Here is a 23878-nt window from a genome sequence, read left to right on the forward strand (position 1 = left end):
ATACAACACCTAACAAGCAGGATCCCAGGAGAAACACTTCTAGACACATTATGGTAGAAATGACAGCTCTGAATAATATGGAAACAATCTTACATGCAGCAAAATGAAGGAGCTATACTACAACAGGAAAAAAAATTAGAATCACTGCAGATCTCTCCACACAGACACTGAATGCAAGAAAGGCCTGGGAAAGTACCATCCGAGCCCTGAGAACCAATTACTGCCAGCCCAGAATGATATATCCGGCAAAGCTAGCATTCACATTCAATGGAGAAATGAGTATTTTTAATAGTAAAGAAAACTAAATGAATTCATAAACAATAATCCAGCAAAACAAAGAATACGAAGAAGGGGAACACAACCTGAAGAAAGCAACCAGGAACAGGGAACCTCACCAGACAGGCATTAATAGAAGTCTAACTTAGTAAGCTCAGGAGGAAAGGAAAGAAGAAAAACTTAGGAAAACAGGGAATGACAGGGACCACACTATCCATAAATATTAAATATCTTAATTCACCAATCAAAAGAAAAAGAACTGCAGATTGGATCAGAAAACATGACCCATCCATCTGTTGCCTTCAGGAGACCCACCTCTCAGCCAAACATACAAACAAACTCAAGAATGAAGGGTTGGAAAAGGATCTACCAATCAAATACTCCCAGTAAGAAAGCAGGAGTAGCTATCCTGATATCTGACAAAATAAACTTTTCATTAAAATCAATACAAAAGGACAAGGAAGGATACTACATTTAATACAGGGAGCAATCTAAGAGGAGGATATTATCAACTTATACTCCCCAAACATTGGAGCACCCAAACATGTGAAGTAAATACTCTCAAACTTACAGAATAAAATAGATCCCAATACGACAATACGAGGAGACTTTAACACTTCACTCTCACCAAAGGACAGGTCTACCAACCAGAGAGGATTGGCAAAGAAGCTACTGAATTAAGTGAGCCCATACTCAAGCAGAACTAACTGACATCTACCAAGTATTTCACCCTAAAACAACACAGTACACATTCTTCTCAGCAGCTCATGGAACTTTCTCCAAAACAGACCATATCATAGTTCATGCAAGGAGCTTAAGCAAATACAAGGGGATTGACATAATCCCCTGTATCCTATGAAATCAAGCTAGTTCTCAATAACAAAGCATACCTCAGAAATTACTCAAATACATGGAAATTGAACAGCACACTTCTAAGCAACACCTGTGTAACAGAAGAAATTAGAGAAGAAATGAAAAAGTTCCTACAATTCAATGAAAATGTAGAACACATCACAAAGAAACTTGTGGGACACAGCAAAAGCAGTCCTGGGGCGCAAATTTATCGTCCTCAGTGCCCACATCAAAAATATAGAGACAGACCAAGTAAATAATCTCATGTTGCAATTAAAACAGCTAGAAAAACATGAAAAAATAGAACCTAAAGTTACTAGATGGAGCCAGATAATCAAATGAAGAGCAGAAATTAATGAGATAGAGAATAGGAAAATTATATTGGCTATTGGTCTGTCACATATGGCTTTTATTGATTTAAGCAATGTTCCTTCTATTCCTATTTTCTCCAAAGCTTTTAACATGAATGAATGTTGTATCTTATCAAAAGCCTTTTCTGCATCCTTGGAGATAATCATGTGATTCTTGGCCTTGGATCTGTTGATGTGTTGGATTACATTTATTGATTTATGTATGTTAAACTATCCCTGCATCTCTGGGATGAAGCCTACCTGGTCATAGTGTATGATTTCTTTTATGTGTTTCTGGATTCTGTTAGCTAGAATTTTGTTAAGGATCTTTGCATCTGTGTTCATCAAGGAGATTGGTCTGTAGTTCTCTTTTTCTGTTGGGTCTTTGCCTGGTTTGGGGATGAGTGTGATAGTGGCATCGTAGAATGAGTTTGGGATAGCTCCCTCCTTCTCTGTTTCTCTGAAGAGCTTGAGGAGTATGGGTATTAGTTCTTTTTTAAAGGTCTTATAGAATTCTTGACCTTGGCTCTGTTGATGTGTTGGATTACATTTATTGATTTATGTATGTTAAACCATCCCTGCATCTCTGGGATGAAGCCTACCTGGTCATAGTGTATGTTGTTGAGTGAGGTAAGCCAAGAGCAAAGAGACAAACGGCACATGGTCTCTCTGATAAGTGGATGTTAAATCCAAAATGTTAGGTGATACGACAAAATTAACAAGACTTAAGAAACAAAGGACTTCCACTCATCTGGTGGAATCACTACTAAATAACCCCATGATGCTGATCACATAGATGGCATATATGTGCACACCAGAGGGAAACCAGGACGACGACACAGTACTAGAAGGAATCAGGGAGAAGCATACAACAGCGGGACCCAGCAGCTGTACTGGACATTAATCAAAATGAACTAAGCAACTGAATGGCAGTGATGGGATGGAGGGAACAAGTGGGAAAGAGGGAACAGCTGATGCTATGCAAAACAAAAGAAATGTACATATCATCCAATGTGGAAGAAATAACTGTATTGCAAAGCTCATAGAACTCATAAATGTGATAGACCATGATAGACAATTTGCCCCATGAATCTTAGAATGTGTTTGTGACTTTAACTAAGCATCACTATCCCTCAATACTGTGAAATTTGGGAAATTATGTAACTACTTAATCACAATAAAAATTTGAAATAAAAAAATAAAAATGTCTTTCAGTAACATTCTATATTCTACAAACAAATGCTCTTATACAGGGATGAAACTGTAAAGGGAAGTCCAAGTCTCCTAGTCTAGGTTTTTAATCAACCTAACACAGGATAAATGAAAGGACAGAAATTCCCAAATTGTGGGATGACAAAGGTGTTTGTCATACAACTACAAAATAGGCTTTTGTCTTTTATGAAAATTGATGTTTTCAATTCAAAGATTGAAGAATTAGCTCCCTTATGTAAATAAGCTATATTCATCTTCTCATAACATCATTCTACAGAAGAGTTTATGTAAAAATTTTTGTATTTCTGTATCTTGCTTCATAGCAGTTTTATAACTTTGGTATACAAATCGAAGTTGCTAGGAGTATGTGTCAAAGATGTATCCCCAGGAATAAGAGAAAGATACTCCAAACAATAAATTAAATCCTCTTTGTGTATGCCTTATTGCAAATGCTTATTAAAATTCTGAATATCGGTGTTTTTCTATGTTCAAATTCTGTAAGGTCTTTTCATTTATACTGTGCATGTGTTTTTCCTAGATTTTACTTAGTATTTTTTATTCATTTCAATCTTCTAATTTAGAATTTGTGACTTTTCAGACAGGATTTAAATTATGAATGCTTAAAATTAAAAATGTTTAATGTACCAATCAAGTTATGAGTAAGAGTTTAGAAGGGTATGCTTTTTTAAAGCAACATTTAAAATAGACACATATAAACCTCTGTTATTTCAATAGTATCTTTACAAATATTTGAAATAAATGAAGTAGACTGGTTGTTTTCTTTTTTCTCCTTTTGGTCTTACAAAGTATTAGCAAACAAAGATATAGGATAATGGGTCTGCTATCTTTAGCAAGGTCTGCTCATAAACTAGTCTTGGGCTGGGATATGGAAATCTGAATTTTGGAATGTTCCCTGAACTGTGTGCCTGCCTGGGACACTGATCCTTGCTTACCTGGATCATTTACAGTTTGCCTAGATCACTTATAAACACAATGTGATTTATGGTGAACATATATGTTCTTTTAGGTTCTGGGTGTAGGGAGTTGTAGTTGAGTGCACAGGCAGAGGGTGCCTCTATTGATAGCTCCCAAAAAACACTGGACTTTGTTCTGTAGGCAGGCTTCACTGTCTACAATTATTATATAAGTGTCACTGTATTTTACTGAAAAGGACATTTTACAAGGCTCTTCTTGAAAGAATGTTGGACGGTTGTGCCTAGATTCTTCCATTCCATCTTGTCTTTTTTTCTTTTTTTTTTGTCGGTCATGGGGCTTGAACTCTGGGCCTGGGCGCTGTCCCTCAGCTCTTCAGCTCAAGGCGAGTGCTCTACCACTTGAGCTACAGCACCACTTCCGGTTTTCTGGTGGTTTATTGGAGATAGGAGTCTCATGGTCTCTCCTGCCCGGGCTGGCTTTGAACAGCGATCCTCAGATCTCAGCCTCCTGAGTAGCTAGGATTACAGGCCTGAGCCACCAACGCCCGGCTCATCTTGTTTTTTTTTCTATGTGGCAATAAACCATAGGCATGTTTCCAAGTGACTGTGTTCTATAGCAAGTCATGAAATACGTGAGAGGTCCTGGGACACCTGGAACAATTCAAAGCTTATGCTGGGCAAAGTTGATGGTGCTGGCAGTCATTTTAGTTCCAGGGCACAGAGTATACGATGATATGGAAGCCTAAGAAAGCTTTATATTTAGAAAACTCTAAATGTATTTAGTGACATTTCTAGTACAGCTGATGCAGACACATAAGCTATTCTTGCCAACAGTCAGATGATTGAGTGCCCTATGTATCAAGCCAAGAAGCTTTGGTTTTTCTGTAGGAAGAGCAGTGGAGGAGAACTGAAAGCAGATGTGTCCAGGAACAGACTGGAAGAAGGAGGGAGAGTATTTTTCAAGTCTAAATAGTGAAGAGATGGCATTAGAATGAAGAAATAGGATAACTAAAATTTTATTATTCCAATAAATAAATACAGTACTCATCATTTAGAATCTTAGCAGTCACATTCACAAAATATAAGACAGTCCCTAACAAGTCCCTGGTTATATGAGCAGTGCAAATAATCTATATAATTTAATTTTTCTAATTTTATCTAACATAAATTTACAATTCTTAAATATTCTCTATTGCTAAAGAGGAAGCAAGACCTGGTGTATGGTCAGGAAAGTACTGTCTTCTCATTAGAATATGTCTCAGATAATCTCTACATAAAAAATGATTAAATAGGGGCTGGGAAGATGGCTTAGTGGTAGAGTGCTTGCCTCACATGCGTGAGGCCCAGGGTTCAATTCTTCAGTACCACGTAAACAGAAAAAGCCGGAAGTGGTGCTGTGGCTCAAGTGGTAGAGCACTAACTTTGAGCTGAGGAGCTGAGGGACAATGCTCCGACTAGAGTTTAAGCCCCACAAATGACCAAAAAAAAAAAAAAAAAGATTAAGTAGAGGATGAGTCATTATTCACTGAATGGGAGGTAACTGTTGTATTCTCTGTTTTACCACTGTTTATCAGTTCAAAATCATCTTAAAGTTTCGGTCATCCTAAAACACTATTTAAAACAATATAATACTTTTTAGTTGTAATCTTCACTGTCAAAACATAAACCAGCTTTGAGTACTTAGGATAACAAGCATAAATAGAAAACAAAAAGCCTGGCAAGGTCCCGGTGGCTCATGCCTGTAATATTAGCTTCAGGAGGCTGAGATCTGAGGATTGTGACTTGAAGCCAGCCTGAGCAAGAAACTCCTTTAACCACCAGAAAACCAGAAGTGGCATGTGGCTCAAAGGGGTAAAGCACTAATTTTAAACAGAAAAAGCTCAGAGACAGCACCCAGGCCCTGAGTTCAAAACTCATGACCAGCAAATAAATTAATTAATTAAAATAAAATAAACAAACAGCTTTTAAATAAATTCAATTTTACTATCATCAAAAGGTGGTAACTTGTAATAGACTAATTTCCAAAAGTGACTTCAAATATACTTATTAAAAACTGTGTAAATAACAACACAAAGTTAAAAAATCCTTCAAGTTTCCAACTTTTCATGTTGGCTTTAACCAAGAATTACTAGAGATCTTGACTATTAGGGAGCTTATTTTACTATTACTGCTTTCCCTGTGGGCAACTCTCTCAGTTTTACATTCCTGATTGTTCTACATTTTATATTTCACTTTGTTTTAAAATTTTTTAGTAAATAACTGATAATGCTACTAAGAATTAGGTTGATTTTCGTCAGTAAACAGGTTATGAATAGATGACTACTGTGATTGAGGTTCACTTAAAGTTCTGCATAAAAATGCATCCCACTATCAGATATCAAATTAGAGATGTATTTGATTGTTATGTATCATTTTTATGTAGATACTCTTGTGAGGAAACAGCCATCTCTGAAAAACAAGAATCTTCAAATGATGCACAGAATTAAGACCCAAGTCCATTTTTAGGAAAAAGTATAAAAGTGTATCTGTATAGCAAAAATGCTAAAAAGAATTATGCCAATCAAGTTTTTTTTAATAAAGCATAAGTTGCATTCTTCAACAAATTATTCAAAAATTATTCAAAAAATTATTCAAATTATTCAAACCAATATTTACAGGATACAATTTTAGACCACAGGTGCTTTGTCCCATGACACATTGAAGTGAACATCAATTATATCTGCACACAGGAAATTTCTCTTCATTCTACTCTCATGCAGTGCATGCAACTAAATAGTTTGTGAAGAGCAACCTGCTTTACAATGCTTAACGTTTAAACAGTTCAGTAAGTTCAAAGGAAGTATTAACTGTTAATAGGAGAGGTGGTTAGCTGTGGAAAGAGGACCTGGCAAACCCATTATAAAAAAAAACAGTGAAGGAACATACTGAATTACCTCATTATTCTATCACCTATTGTTGTTCCTCTGATATTAAATCTAGTGAAGGGAACACAATAACTAAAGTCACTCACAAAAATTTCAAAGAACCAAATATTAAAGCATTAAGGTTATCACTGCTATAAAAAAATCACCTCAACCTAAAAAAAATTTGTTTCCTTTTGTGGCTTAGGGCATTAAATGAGGAATGTCACTTGACTAAGCTAAAAGTATAAAAAAATTAAAGAAATAGAACCACTTACAGAAGGAAGATTAGAAGGAAGACACAGTTCTTAATCTCTCTTTTCAATAAATTAGAACCTAATACTGTAGAATAGAAATTTATCTTTTAGAATGTGGAGAAACACATTGATTTATTCTGAATACCATCCATTGGAACATTTACATTCTGTTCCTCAAGGCTGAGCTGCTCTTTGAGAAATAATAACTACAATCCTGAGCTGATTCATCTGTCTTAACCACAAGACTATATAACAAGCAAGCAAAGAGTATAGGGCTTTTAACTCCCTAAGATCCCAGCTCTTCTTCTTTATTTTTTTCTGTATGTCTCTGATAAAGAGTAAACTGGAATCATTAAAAATATAAAACAAGTGGTTGTAACAATGACTGAAGAAATGCTGGCAGACTTACAGCACTAAAGAATTTGGGATTTAAAATTAATGTCCATCTCTCAGAGTCCAGAATGGATGCATGAATCCAAATTTGTATGCAAAATTACACAACTTTAAAAGAAGTGATTAAAAAGCTCATGAGATTAATATCTGTAATCTTTAGGGAAAACAAGCATTAAGATAACTTAACTGAGGTCAGAACCATTGAATATTAAGCATTTCTTCACAAACCTTCATTTAAGTGTCTTTTCCAGAGCAATTCTGTTTTTTTTCTTGGACTTATGAAAAGAAGAGCTAGCAGCCAGGCCATTATATCATTCATTGAATCATGATGGCTTGGAACTGAGAAGGAGTTTATATGAAGCTGACCTTTTAAATTAAAATCTAGCCAAACTTCATCATTCCCAGAGCACATTTTTGTTTGTGCTCTAGTACATAAAATTAGTACAAAATACACATGCTAATTTTACTGATGTTTTAACACCATGATTAGAGAGAATATATCTTCTTGTTTATCTTTTTCAATTTATTTTCCATTTAATGATTTATGTTCTCCTAGACAAAATGAAAGGGCACTCAAATATATGCTGATTCATATCCATTTAAAGTTGGGATTTCTGCCAAGTAGATCACTTTTTAATAGACGATAGCTTGATTTTTCTCACAACAGAGCAAGGATCAGCAAACTTACTTTTAGGCTAAATTTAGGTCAACTTTTTGAAATGTCCTTTAAACTATAGATTTTACACTTTTAAATGGTTACATCGGAACCTGTTACCTACCTACCTCTACTTACCTATTGTCTAGCAAAGTCTAAAATATTTATTTATTATCTGTCTCTTAATGAAAAAAAATTTAGTGACTTCTGCTATAGAGTCCAGTTATATTTACATAGACTTGCTAAGTTAATTAGAAGAGCATTCCACTTAAAAATATCTATGTTAGTTGTTAAGGCCTTTAATTTCTAAGCCATTTCCTTTTCATGCTTGATCTCAGGCCAAAAGTGAAAATCTGGGTCATGTTTGCCTAACTAAATTGTAAGAATGCAAATATTTTAAAAAATATTATCACTGTACAATTCAAGGAACTCTTTTGATATTTTAAATTAAGTGTATGTCCAAATTAGCTATAAAAAGCTTTAAAAATTTTTCAAAATAAAATTTAGAAAAATTGAAATTAAATTTTAGTCAACAATTATGAGAACTGCTATGAGTTCCTCACATAAAGTACATATTTAGTAAACATATACTGTGACCATACTTAACTTTGGGGTCCATTTCTCTACCTATCTAAACTAAATTGTTTTTTTAAAGGGCTTCAAGACCCTGCTTTGGTGCAACAGACAGCACACTGGATTTAGCTTGAGCCTGGAGTGGCCAAATGGTAGCAAGAAAGCACTCCAAACACATGCACACATTTAGCTGGGCACTTCATTGTTATGTGAAATTTATCTTATACCACAAGAACTAAATGTTCTAATTTTTACAATATAGCTTCAGAACCCTTAGCCTCTTCAGATACGTAAGTGCTCCAAAACCATATTGCTAATTTATAAGCTGGCATATGACTTTTCTGCTTTAAATAGCATGAAAGACAGTGTCTTCAACAAATTATTTTATTTCTACAATTCTAAGAATTATATTATTCTGGACTACTCAATAAATTTACTACTAAGTCTTATAAAAAAAGATAATATGAAAGATATATTATTTGGGAGGGGGGTGGCATGGAGGGCAAGATCTCTAAACTGCCTAGCTTGGCCTCAACCTTAAATCCTCTAACCTCACTAGCAGTTGAGATTACAAGCAAGAACCATTGTTCCTGGATGAGCTGATATTATTTGTTTGTTTGTTTTTGATGTCGGTTGGTCCTGGGGCTTGTAGGACCTAGGTGCTATCCCAAGCTTTTTTGCTCAAGTTTTGAATTTTGATCCTCTAATCTCAGCCTCCTTAGTAGTTAGGACTACAGGCCTGGGCCACTGGCATCTTGCTATTAATTGTTTTCTAAATCTAGGTAGCCACATAGACATATATTGGTTGTTTAATATAGCTATCATCCAGTGATTGAATAAATTTTTATTGTTATTATAAAGGTACTATTACAGTTACCAAAGTCAGATAATGAGTACATCTCTTTTTGGATATTGTTATCTCTTGCTTTCTCCCAGTTTTTCCCTTCTATGATTGATTTTTAATTCTTAATAATTTTAGACAACCACATCCCCATTTCAAAGGTAAGAAAATTGAGCATTTGGGAGTCATTAAGTATGGTATATGAAAAAATATTACTAGTAAGTGGTTAGACCTAGATTCACACCTAAGCTATTATGCTCTTGACTATTATATAAAATTGGTGTACTAAATGACAAATTAATCCTTACAGTCAATAAAAATGTCAACATAAATTTGATATCAGAAATATCAACTTAATATTTTAAAATATCAGTATATTCAACATTTTAATCTCCTAAATCATTCAACATTCCTCTCAATCTGTTCATTTAGAGCAAGCTCCAGTGCCAGAAATATTGAACAAAGACTTATTCCCCTCTTATCACAGTTTGCTCTAAGAATATGATATTGTGAAGCAATTTAGTTAAAAAAAATTCTGTGGGTTTATGACTGATATAATTTTAAAAGAAGTAAATGATGCAAACAATGTGACTTCAAAGAGAACCTTATGAAATACATATTTTAAAATCTACATTATTTAAAAGTTTACCAACCTATCACCAGGTGCTGTTCGATACCTTGCACCTGGGATCAGGACAGGGTCATCATCACTGTCATCTGTGTCCTGCAGAGCAGAGTCCCTGGGTGATGTTTCTTCGTGAGCTAAAGGCTCAATGGCTTCTGTTTGGGACAGGGGTTCTGGGTTGGTGTTAGTTTGACTGGTAGCACTTTCACTAATAGTCTGATCTGAAGTTTCTGGTTCTTTGCTCTTCTCAGAAAAAGTAGATTCTTCTGGAACCACACTTGGGCTATCAAGACTGAGGTCATTCTTTTCTCCTGAGTTGGAATTCAATGGCTCAACTGTTAAGTTACCTAATTGTGCTGTCAAAAAAAAAATAGTATGTAACAGGTGGTCAGATGTACAATATTAATTACTTAATCTAACTTAGGAGCTGACAGACATTTTCTAATATTAATTCTAATTCCCTTATAAGGAGAGAAAAATTCGAATATATCTGTTTGGAAGTGGCCTCTAATCCTGGACATGCATACATGGACTCAGTATGTTTATTTACCATATGAAACAATTTTCCAAAGAGATCAAGACAACTTACCTATATCTGTATGGCTCTCAACTAGGTTTTCTGCAGATGTTCCTTCCTGACATTTTATTACATCCTCTGATGAGTCTTCAGGAGCCCCTGAAAACAGAACAAATTATCATTAAAACTACTATTTTAGAAAAATAAATACAAACTTAACAATTTGCCTATTGGTGTTTTTTTTTTAGAAAAAAAAAAAAACTCTGGGTTTTAAAACCCATTGATAGGGGCTGGGAAAGTGGCTCAGTGGTAGAGCACTTGCCTTGCATGCCTGAGGCCCTGGGTTCGATTCCTCAGCACCACATAAGCAAAAAGAAAAAAGCCGGAAGTGGCGCTATGGCTCAAGTGGTAGAGCACTAGCTTTGAGCTGAAGAGCTGGGGGACAGCACCCAGGCCCAGAGTTTAGGCCTCACAACTCGACCCAAAAAAAAAAAAACAAAACAAAAAAAACAAAAACATTGATATTCCAGTGAAATCTCACCCAGGCACAATACAACTATGTATCAACATACAAAATTATACAAACAGCAATAAATTGTCTCCTGCCACTGGAAAGGCCTTCAGCTTTATATACCCTATGGGCAGAATTTCTACTTCAGATTATCCCTAACACATGGCTTAATATTGCATTTTCCTCCCCATAGTCTAGCTTAAAACAGAATATTTTTCCATGGTCTTATCATGCACAGAATTACAATTTGAACTATTATGTTTTACACGTTTTGTTTTTGTCAGTCATGAGGCCTGAACTCTGGGCCTGGGCACTGTCCCTCAGCTCTTCAGCTTAAGGTAAGCGCTCTACCACTTGAGCCAGAGCACTTCTGGTTTTCTGGTAGTTTATTGGAGATAAGAGTCTCACAGACTTTCCTGCCTGGACTGACTCTGAACCATGATCCTCAGATCTCAGCCTTTTGAGTAGTTAGAATTACAGGCGTGAGCCACTGGCATCCAGCAATTTGAACTATTATGAACATATGAACATATAATAAATCTTACCCTACCATAAATTCTTTTTGGCCACTAAAAATATTAAACTGAAAGACGAATGGAAGATCAATATTTTAAAATTTTTTACTTTTGTTTCTTAATTGGACACATGCTTATTAGTTACTGAACAACAAATTTAATTCTAAATTCTGTTATTCTGATATATCTGTTCATTTAATAAGAGATGGACTTTTATCTGTTCATTTCTCAAGCATTTATTAAATATCTACTCTGTGTCACTGTTCTAGACACTAGTTAACTGATTATTGATCAGGTAAAAATATTTAATAAAGGGATCCCTAAGTGGTACTGTATATATACAGAATCATTCATAACGTGTTTAGATTTTATTCATTTTGTTTCCTTCCTGTATTCTGTAGAATCAAGACAGATACTATGGATTTCACTGCTGCATGCAAGGAAAGCTTAAATTAATATTTGCATCGCACACACTTAAAAGTATGATGATTACCTATTTTGGTACTTGTGTGTACAGATAGGATTGTGCTTTATTATATCTCCCTATCTTAATTTCTTAAGGTCTCTACCTTTTGCATGTGCTATTTATCAATGTAGTAACTAGACTAATGGGCTAAAAGTGACTTATTTAAATTAAGAAACAGCTGGACTCCAGGGGCTCATACCTGTAAATCCTAGCTACTAAGAAGGCTGAGATCTGACTATCACAATTTGAAGCCAACCTTAGACTCTTATCTCCAATAAGCCACACACACACACACACACACACACACAGAGCAACCCCCCCCCCCCCCCTCCTGCTACACACAGAGCAAGCCAGAAGTGGAGCTGTGGCTCAAATGGTAGAGCTCTATCCCTAAGCTTTTAAAGAAGTTCAGGAGCAGTGCCTAGGCCCTGAGTACGAGCCCAGGACCACAAAAACAAAACAAAACAAAACAAAACAACCCCAAACTAAGAAATAAAAGAACAGAATTGGGGGAATAAAAAATAGGTGTTTTATAAGGAGAAAAACAAGTTAACACCTTACTTGTTTCATGATCTCCTTCTGGTGGTTGGACTGAATGCTGTGGCATCAAAGATTCTTCTTGATCATCAGATTTGCAATGGCTCCCACTTCCTCTAGAAGATGAGGCTGTACTGCTCCTAATATCAGAACAAGATAAGTGGTTCCACCACAAACTTAATGAATACGAACTTTTAGGGTAATTTTTATATTTTACAACTAAAGCAGTAGAAAATTCTGAATAAAATAGAAGTTTTATTATTATTATTATGGTGCTGGTGCTGATCCTGGTCCTTGAACTGTTCTCTTTTTTTTTTGCTCAGGTCAACATTCTACCATTTGAGCCACTGCTCCATTTCACGCTTTTCTTGTGGTTAATTGGAGATAAGAGTTTCATGGACTTTTCTGCCTGGGATGGCTTCAAATGGAGAGCCTCAAATCAGAGCCCCCTGTGTACCAAGGATTACAAGCATGAGCCACAGGTGCTGGCAATTTTTTTAAAAATTTACATAGTACTTTCAAATAGCATTTTAATAATCAGGAGATTCTAACATTTTAAAAGATTTGAAAATATGAAAGGACTACTTGTCCATTGTTTTGATGTTTCTGTGACCTACTAAGTATTTCAACATCATGGCAATTCTACATGTTCATACGTGTGTGTGTGTGTGCACATGCTATTAGACTCAGGGCTTGCCTCATGCATGCTAAATGTGCACTTTTCACTGAGATATACATCCGGTCTCTATTATCTATTGATTTCTAGGTGAATTCTATTAACTGCCTCCTTTCTTGGCTAAAGATGGATGACCATAACTGGACAAACCCCAAATATTTTCACAGACTTGGATCACATATGTTTAGACTGTTGTTCCATGCTACATGAAATTAATACTTGAAAGGAAATCTGGTCACGTTTCTTTGAACAGCCAAAGAAACCAAAGGAGAGAAATTCTAGTTAAGACTTGTACACCTATAGTATATTATTATGGTTTTGTAGAAAGGATGACATCTTTTGTTTTAGTTTTAATGAGCAACTGCTGATGATGGTCACATAGTTCCATTAACATTTTTCACTATAGCAGAATACTAAGCTAATTTAGATAATTTTCAGTGAATATTCTATAACAAATCATGGTAAATGTTTAAGGAAAAGACTGAGAAAGAAGAAAATATGTATCAATCTAGGATAAAATTAAATTCAGAGAAATGAAGTAATTCCCTGACTTTGAAATAACTATGAACAAGAAGAAATTCAGGAGATACAATAACTTACAGACCATTAATTATAGGCAAACAATAATGTTATGAAACAATAGTCATAAAACTGATGCAAATAAAGTTTTCGCAAAGATTTTAAAAATGCCTTTTAAAGCAAACTGGAAAAGTCAATTTGATCTTTTTTAAAGCATACACATAAAATATGGTATTATTTTAAATATAATATATATATATATATATATATATTTACATGGGTATACATGCACAGAAAAAAATCACCAGTGTTACATGTCATCTCAATACAATTATTTAAGGGAAATTTTTTATGCTTAATTTTTTGCAATGAATATGTATTTCTTTTTATTCAGAAGGACACATAACCATTTTCATAAAGAAAAGCCAATGTTACATGGAAAAATTTCCCATTGAGAAAATATGATACAGGCATGAACAAAACGTTTTATTGTAAAAAAGTTTTACTGTAGAAAAGTTACAATAATGGAACTGGTAAAGGGATAAACAGACATTAATGAAAAAAGACACACTATCCAAGTAAGTACAATTAGTACAGTTAATGTCGCACTTTAAATCACAGAGAAATGAAACAATCATCAATGAATGGAACAAAGAACATCCATGTAGAAAAGTGAATGCTATAGTCCTATATCATACTTTATGGATAAATTCCAGGTTTATTAACGAGATGATATTTTAAATAAAACTACAATAAACACGAGAAAGTAAAAAAGCAAAAACAAAACTTTCCCTGATTCCAAAAGGACTAAATTTTTCTAAGCATGAGACCACACAGAAACCATGAAGCAAAGTCATTACCACAAGTAAAGGAAAAAACATCAGACTTGGAAAAATACATAATAATAATAAATATTTTTATTTAATTCTGGAAATAAACACCATTGTGGAAAATGGGTGCAGAGCACGTAAAAGGCAATTTGGAAAGGATGATCATTAAAGCTAACACTGATTTAGGGCTTATCATGCACCAGCCAATATGCTAAAAAAAACTTTTTCTGCATGATTGCATTAAATCTACAAAATAATACTTTGGAACAGGTTCTATTAAATAAGCCTGATCAAGGCTGAAAGTAGATTTAGAGAGGCTCCACAATCTGTCATACTCATATTCATAGTATAAGACTATAACACATTCTATTGCCTCATCTCTCATTAAGAAACTAAAATAAAAGCAAGACATAAAATTGTAACAAACACTTAATACCATTTTTGAATGCTGTATTTTGTTTGCTTTTTAACATGAACTAGTAGATGTTTTCATAATAAAGAAAATGGCAATTACATTTCTGCCATAGAAACAGGAAAAAAATAAATGAAAGAACATTATTTATGGTCAGACTTTAGACAAGGACACTAGCATTCAAAAGAAGAATTAGACCAATAAGTTTTCTTTAAAATGTTCTTCATAAGAAGCCAGTTTGTTTTGTATAGTAACATGGGAAAGATAAGAAGTAAATGAGAAATATGACAATCTGTGTCATCTTTCATCATTAATGAACAGGGCTATAGATACCATGTTAAGGTATGGTAAATGTTAAGGTCCAACTTTAAAGGTCAAAAAGAAATCCTATTGGCCACACCTTCAAATAAATATCTAGAATCCAATAATTTTTACTTCCTTTACATTTCTCATCCTGGCCCAAACCACTACTACTATGTCTCACTTTACTTGTCACATACCTTTTATTTTTACTATTTTTTATTTTTTTGGGTCTGGTGGTGGGGCCTGAACTCTGGGCCTGGGCGCTGTCCCTCAGCTCTTCAGCTCAAGGCTAGCGCTCTACCACTTGAGCCACAGTGCCACTTCCGGCTTTTTTCTTTTTGCTTATGTGGTGCTGAGGAATCAAACCCAGGGCCTCAGGCATGCAAGGCAAGCACTCTACCACTGAGCCACCTTCCCAGCCCTCACATACCTTTTAACACAAGAACCTAAGTATTTTTTATTCTTTTAAATATCCTCACTTTTCCAGCTGATCTTATCTGCTTCAGCTAGCATGGTCTTTTTTTGTATGTGTGTGCCAGTCCTGAGCACTGTCCCTGAGCCAGCCAGCCTTCCCTCCTTCCTTCCTTCTTTCCTTTCCCTTCCTTCTTTCCTTTCTCTCCCTCCCTTTCTCCCATCCTTCCTTCCTCCCTTCTTTCCTTTCCCTCCTTCCCTCCCTTCCTTCTTTCCTTCCTTCCTTTCCTTCCTTCTTTCCTTTCCTTCCTTCCTTCCTTCCCTCCTTTCCCCCTGTCCCTTTCTTTCTTTTTCTTCTCTGTTCAAGGCTAGCACTCTATCAGTTGAGAAACAGCTCCACTTCTAGCTTTTATTGTAGGTATGTCTCATGGATTGTCTTTCCTGGGCTGACTTCAAATCCCAGTCCTCAGATCTCAGCCTCCTGAGTAGCTAAGATTACAGCCACCAGTACCACCAGTGTTCTCTAAAGATCCCTAGGGCTGCTTCTGTTTCAGTCTTTGTACTGGCCTCACCTCTGCCTGGAATTCTTTTCTACATATATTTTTGCAAAAATGTCAACTTTTCACTGAGGCTTGCCCCATTCCTTACATTACTTAATCATCCCTACCTGCTTTTCAATAGTACTTAGTACCTTTTTTTTTTTACTTAGTACCTTTTAATATGCTATACAGTATGTTTATTATGTTTATGGTCTGCCTCTACCAAGAACATAAGCTCCAGCAGGGCAGAAAAATTCTGTATCTTTTGAACTGATACATTTCCAATATTTAGACTAGTCCCTGAAATATAGAAGGCATTCAATAATATTTGAAATTGTACTTATCAAAGATTTTAATATATGCCATTTAAACATAAGCACAAATGAGAACCAGTGAACTGAATAATCATACAATAGCATAATAACATATTAATAAATAATATATAACTTTTTTTGTCAGTTGTGGGGCCCGAACTCTGGGCCTGGGCACTATCTCTCAGCTCTTCAGCTCAAAGCTAACGCTCTACCACTTGAGCCACAGCGCTACTTCCGGCTTTTTTTCTAGTTATGTAGTGCTGAGGAATCGAACCCAGGGCCTCATGCATGCAAGGCAAGCACTCTACCACTGAGCCACCTTCCCAGCCCCTATAGCATATTATTTATATAACAGTTCACATGTAATAATATATTAATATACCATAAAGTATACTGGTATATTAATTACAGGTAATTGCAATGGGTTATAAAACAATTTATGTGATTACTATATATTAATCTATTATATAGTCATGTCAATAATTATGTAATACAATGTGGTCAATATATTAATTCATTAATATTTCACTACTTATAAATTTAAATACTTTCAATGTAGTATCTCAAAGGCCAGCAGACAGTGGGGAAAAGTGAGCTTATACAAACTAATTTTTTTTTTTTTAATTTTATTTTATTTGAGAACATACTGTACAGAGGGGTTACAATTACATGGGCAGGATAATGCATACATTTCTTACCAAGCATTGCAGCCTCCTCCTTTGTTTACCCTTCACCTCCCTTCCCAGCCTCCCCCCTCCCTCCCACCCAATCATACCCCCCCCCCCACCGACATTGTAAAGCTGGTTTTGACGTTTTGTTTACATGCAGTGAATTGATGTTTTTTACTGAACATAACTGTGATTACCATAGAATGAGACAGGTTTATTTAAATAACAACCCTCTACTTTGATGGGATTCAAACTCTTGATCTGATGCTTTCGCTCACTGGTTGATGTTCTATCACCTGAGCCATGCCTCCAACCCCATAAACTGATTTTTTAAACACATTTTTAGTTCTCTTACATCACTCAAGATTATATCACAGAAAAGTGAATGGGTAGCTATAGCTACTCAGGAGGTAAAGATCAGATGAATGGCAGTTTGAGGCTAGCTAGAGCAAAAAGGTAATAAGATCTCCATATTTCATCAAACAAACTGGGTATAGTGGTTTGTGCCTGTAATACTAGCTACATGGAGAATCATGGCTGGCCAGGCAAAAAACCCTGGTAAACCCCATTTAAAAAGGAAAAAAGGAAGGAAGGGAAAAAGAAAAGAGAAAAAACAAGAGAAATCTAAAAGCAAATAGGGCTACAGGGCATGGCTTAAGTGGTAGAGCACTAGTCTGGTAATCACCAAAACAAGAACAACAACAAAACCTCATATAAAAATTAAGCTAAGTGTCAGTAGCTTACTCCTGTAATCCTAGCTCCTCAGGAGGCTGTGATCTGAGGATGGTGATTGTGATTTGAAGCTAGCCCTGGCAGCAAAGTCTGTGATACATTAATTTCAATTAACTAGCAACATGCCAGAGTGGAGCTGTGGCACAAGTGGCAGAACACTAACCTTTAGCACAAAAGCTCAGGACATCTCCTAGGCTCTGAGTTTAAACCCCAGAGCTGGCACAAAAAGAAATAAAACAAATTAACTAGATTACTAAGGTTGAGATCATGTTTAAAAATCAGTTTAGGCAGACAAATCTGAGAGATTCCTATCTCCAATTAACCAGCAAAAATTCAGAAGTGGAGGTGTGGCTCAAATGGAAGTCCACTTGCCCTGAGAAAGGTAAGGGAGAGAATTCAGGACCCCAGGCCCAAGCCCTGCTACTAGTACGAAAACAAACATCAAACTCAACTAAAATACTAATGTATATAATCAGTATATAAAATTGAAAATGTCATTGAAGAGAACCTGTATAATCATTCAATATAAAAGTTCAAACTTACTAGTAAATTATATAAAATCAAAAACTTTCAAATCAAATATATATTGACCCAGAGACAGTAAAATGTATTATTTGTTCATATGCTAACATGTTATAAGGCAAAGAGCCTTTGAAAATAATTTAGCAATGCCATTTGATAGATATAGCTCACTTCTGGAAATATATCTCATATAAACAAACTTGAAAATATGATAGCTTTGTTGAAGACATTCATTCTAACTTTACTGGGGTGAAAAACGGTGAACAAATTCACTGTTCAATTAGAGGAAAATGGTTAAGTAAACCACAGTATAACTACTCGATGGACTAGCAAAAATTTCGGACAACTAACTAAAGTTAAATACATGAAGGAGAGAATAAAATATATTCATACACACAGAATGAAGCCCGCAAATTTTTAAAGAATTATCTGTAGGTGTTTATTGTTATCTTTTGTATTTTCTATCAGAGAAATATCCCACGATAAGTAGCATCAGGGATGTTTTTGCAAATACAAATTCTCAGACCCTATCCCAAGTCTAATTCTGAAAGTGGGTTCCATTAACATGTGATTTTTCAAGCTCTCCAAGCCATTTTGAAGCACACTATAGTCTAAGAACCAATGCAGTATAGCAAAACAAAACATAAAGATGATAGTGACAAAAACATACATCTAATATAATACTACAAAATGGCTAAGAACATCTTTACAAAAATATTAACTTACCATTCATCTGTAAAGTTCAGTTTTATTGTGCTTGTAGTTGTTCCTTCTGTGCTGTAGTGCAAACTTAAAACGGGTTCACCTGTCCCTGGTTTGGGACTCTGCTTTTCATTATTGTTATCTGAAAATTGTGTTTAAAACATTTGAAAAAGTCTCTGAAACCAATAAAATACGACATTTCCTAAAGTTATAAAACAAAATAGGTTGTCCTTGTCATAATTCTTTTTCATGTTCCAAGTAGTAGTATCAAATTCTAGATTTGTGTTTATGACTGAGTCAGAGGGAAATCAAATACGATGAGAACCATATTTGGTCATTAGGGAATCAAAGAATATTAACATGCAATGACATGCATTATAAACTGGCATCACTTAATGGAATTTTCTTGGTATTATTCTTTAGGAGCAAGAGCATCAAGAATGATTAACATTGGCTCCTTTAAGAGTATATATATTGATATAGTCACATGCAATATATGTGATAGATTATACATATTAAATCAATGCATAAAGTCAATGCATAAAAAATGTTTAAATGACAAGTAAAATCAATCAACTCTACAGAGATTAGTAGAGGTAATTCAAAATATCTCTCTCCAAATAGTACATGGAAATTCAAAGAAAAAAAATTACACAGGCTTTAGAAACATTTTACCTCATAAGGAAATACAGCTTTGATAAACAGTACAGAAGGTATACAAAATGGATACACAATCAAATGTGCGACTTTTCTGCTAGTTGCTTGCAGAAAAGAAAACTCTTCTGTCATATAATCATTTTCTTGACACCAGTTCCTGGAGTAATGTAGTAGAACTAAAAATAAGCTGCTTTTCTTTAAAAAATGAATTACAACATAATAAAATCAGTGTTTGTAAACACTGCTGGGGACAAAACCCAATATCTCAAACCTTCTAGGCAAGCACTACACATCTGCCAGTTCCCAAATGCAGGTTTTTCATTGTTAGTTCCACTTTATGTTGCAACTAAAAACATTCTTTCATTCTTCTTGAAGATGCTGGAGCATTTATTAAAAGAGACTCTCACAGAACCTCTGGCTCTAGCTTATTTGAACTACAATTTCAAATAAGGAACTATAAAAGAAAAGAAGAATTCTCCAACATTTGGAATTAAGCTTAGAAAACTCAGAACTATCTATTGTTAGGTCAAAAATTCTAATTCATGAGAAGTTCTTCCTGAAAAAGTTGCCATTTGAAAATAAATATGTGAATACATTGGCACATCAAATGATTAAAAACCCTTTATTCTGTACAACTTATGTTATGACTGTATCCTACATATAAACAGCTGTTAGAAAGTTAACATTACAACCTTCAAAGATTCAGTACTGTCTTCAGTTTTTTAAAGGAGGTATTTTACAAAATGGTATTCTAGTGAAGTAACAGATCTGTAGCTTAGATAAAAATTATGAAAAACAGAACATGGAAACATTTCTCCTACTCTTAACCATCTTCAAAAAACAAGTGATTGGTGCCAGCCCTGTGTCTAGTATACTCTTATCCCCTACTCTTTAGTTATATTGTAGAGATTTTTGTCCCACAGATGCCAAAGTAACTACTATTTTAAGGCCTCTGGAATTAGGTGCAGATGGGTAAGCCTTCAGGTGATTCAGGGAACTGAGAAGAGTTGAGGCTGGTGTGTTTTTTTGTTTTTTCATTTTTTGTCTTTCATAATAATCTTACCAAGTACTTTGCTACTTATTTTTCCTTCAAGATAAAGATGGGATGAAAGACAAAGGTGAGTATGAGGAATATGCAGAGCTGGATTTCTTAGCTCTACTTTGATTATAGAAACCAAAGTTATAAGAAGCTTTGTGAAACTGAAATGCTATATCCAAACATTTCATTTGAGGAATGCTAAAAAAGTTAAATTATAGATATTTACATGCAAATGACTACAAGAATAAACAAAAAAAGAGCTATTGAGAGATCAGAACCCCTATTTACATCCAAAAAACACTGAAATGATCAACAACAATTATTTTTTCTGAACAGCATCTCTTACAAAAATAATTTAATCTCCCATTTATGTAATCTATATATGGTAAATCACATAAAACAGAACATCATTTAATCATAAAATATCATACTTGGTAAAATTTGTTCATGTAAGCTGTCAATGAACTCATTAGCCTTTTGTGAAACTTCCATCAGTATAAAAATGGAATGGACGTTTCATTTGGTTAAGAAAACCTGAGTCTAATGATCACCTTTCAGCCTACACATAAACACATCTCTGGTAGAAACACTGCACATTACAGAGCCCAGTTTCTTCAACGTAAGTATTAATGGGAAAATATATCGAAGGCGTAGAATTCATTTTCTAGCTGCCTTCCCTTGTACTCTCCCTAGTTTAAACCTCATTTGCATGATTTTATACACCTTGTCAGGTTGAAATGTCATCAAATCAATGAATTCACCATGTTTGTAATGAAATGCGTATTTTAAGCTACAAATTTCTAGCAAAAAATCTACTCTAAATTTTTTAAGTTTTATTTTTAATTATCTAAAAATGACTGTAATTATTTAAATTTCCCTTATTTTATTTTAGATGTTTATATCAGCAAGCACAAAAGTTGTTTTATTTTAGCCTCATATAATACACAAATATATATAACTAAAATATATTGCTTTATAATGAGTACATTTTTATTTAAAAGCCCTAGGATACAAGCTGGGTATCAATGGCTCACTCCTCTAATCCTAACTACTTGGGAAACTGAGATTGGAGGATCACAGTTCAAAGCCAACCTGGACAGGAAAGTCTGAGACACTCATCTCCAATTAGCTACCAAAAGCCTGGAAATGGAGGCTCAAGTGTTAGAGTGCTAGCCTTGAGCACAAAAGCCAGTAGTTCAGTCCCCAGGTCCAGTACGTGGGCAGGGCAGGGAAGGGCAGGACAGGGTGGGGAGGTAGGAAGGAAGGAAAAAAAGTGAGAAGAAAAGGAAAGGAAAGGGAAGGGGAAGGTGAAGGAGGAAAGAGGAAAGGAAAGGAAAAGGAAAAGGAAAGGAGGGAAAGGAAATAGAGAAAGAAAAAGAAAGAGGGAAAGGAAGGGCTTAGCGTTCAGAGCTTCACCTAATCATACAAATAAATTAACGTAGAAAGCATCATCATAGCTGAAATTTATTAAGGTATACTATATAGCAATTATGTATGTGTGCATAGGTTTAAAAAATATAGTAGGTATCATCTTCATTTTCCAGATGATACTGAAGATGAGTTGGAATTTTTACATTAAGTTTTATTATAGCTTTGAATAATATAATCATTGTTTTTATTTAAAATTTACTTTCATACTTTTAAAAAATATTGATGAGTTTTTGAAAGCTAACCTCTGTTTATGAACCTTGATAAAATAAAAACAACTTGAGGGGTGAGAGGTCTATACCCTGTTAGGGCACATGTTTTGTAATGTTTGAAATCTGGGGTTCAAATCCTAGCACCAAAAAAAGAAAACAACAAAACTTGAAATAATAGCATACCTATAATATCAACTACTCACAGCATCTTTAGTGAAGATCTGCTTATTCCGTAAGTATGCTCAGTTTTGAAACTATAACCTCTCCCACACCAGACATTATCTTTTTTAAAACTTCATAGGCTTGCCAGGCGCTGGTGGCTCATGCCTGCAATCCTAGCTACTCAGGAGGCTGAGATCTGAGGATCACAGTTCAAAGCCAGCCTGGGCAGAAAAATCCGTGACATTCTTATCTCCAATTAACCACTAGAAAACTGGAAGTGGCGCTGTGGCTCAAGCAGTAGAGCAAGTAGAGCACTTGCATTGAGCTGAAGAGCTCAGGGATAGCGCCCAAGCCCAGAAGCCCAGAGTTCAAGCCCCATGACCAACCAAAACCAAAACCAAAACCAACAAGAACACAGGCTTTCTCATTTTCAATTTTTTTTGAAGGCTAAGTCAGAAATCAGTAATTTACTGAACAGGTAGCCAACAGGGGAAATAAAATTCATATATCTGGGGCTGGCTCAGTGTGGAGTGCTTGCCTCACATTCATAATGCCCTGGGTTCGATTCTCAGCACCACATAAACAGAAAAGGCTGGTAGTGGCACTGTGGCTCAAGTGGTAGAATGCTAGCCTTGAGCTGAAGAGCTGAGTAACAGCACTCAGGCCCACAGTTCAACCCCCATGATGACCCCCCCCCCAAAAAAATCATATACCTGAATGGCAGCCACAATAAAGTACATGAAAAAAAATAGATTAATGAAGTTTGGTTTCCCCTGCCTCCCCTGGATGCCTTTACTATTCACAAAGGCAGATACATACATTCTCTGCCTTGATTCATTTTCATGGAGGGTGACAGGCAACCAGCCTTTATTTTTCTGAGCTTCAGGAAGAGGACCACGTTAAAGCTGCAGCAAACTATACCTTAATCTTTATATTCTTAATTGATGTTAAGGAAAAATCCTCTAAATATCAATAGTCCATCTGTTTTTCAAATTTTTCTCCTCAATATATCATTGACTCTAACTTCTTTGTCTAAGCAATAAATAACCCACATATTGCCACATTCAAAAAACATTTCTCAGCCCTTTATATTTATACCATTGCTTTGCATGGTATTCCTGACTGAAGAGCCCCTCCTTGAACTTTTCTCCTGCCTTTGGATTTATTATTCTTTCTGTCTAAGCTACTCATTTTTTTGTCTCCTTAAATTCTTTTCTCTGCTTATACTCTTGTCACTTCATTCTTTTTTCCCAGACAATCTCATCCATTCCCACTTTTTTAACCGTCTATACATTGATGATTCCTAATCTCCATCTCAGACTACCTCCACTGGCTAT

The 23878-nt window shown here is 35.2% G+C and overlaps 1 protein-coding gene across 4 annotated transcripts in view; it reads right to left on the bottom strand.

Annotated features, from left to right (window-relative positions):
- The window catches only part of Dcaf6 (DDB1 and CUL4 associated factor 6), a 120386-nt gene that overhangs the window by 20781 nt on the left and 75727 nt on the right, over positions 1 to 23878 (bottom strand). For all 4 annotated transcript variants that reach the window (XM_042677374.1, XM_042677377.1, XM_042677376.1 and 1 more), the window contains 4 exons: positions 19068 to 19185; positions 12440 to 12555; positions 10459 to 10545; positions 9898 to 10225 (listed from right to left, as the gene is read on the bottom strand). In XM_042677374.1, coding sequence (XP_042533308.1) covers positions 9898 to 10225; positions 10459 to 10545; positions 12440 to 12555; positions 19068 to 19185 — 649 coding nt within the window. The remainder of the gene's footprint in view (positions 1 to 9897; positions 10226 to 10458; positions 10546 to 12439; positions 12556 to 19067; positions 19186 to 23878) is intronic.

This window comes from Dipodomys spectabilis, unplaced genomic scaffold, assembly GCF_019054845.1.
Source record: "Dipodomys spectabilis isolate Male_0828 unplaced genomic scaffold, ASM1905484v1 ptg000036l, whole genome shotgun sequence".
NCBI lineage: Eukaryota > Metazoa > Chordata > Mammalia > Rodentia > Heteromyidae > Dipodomys > Dipodomys spectabilis.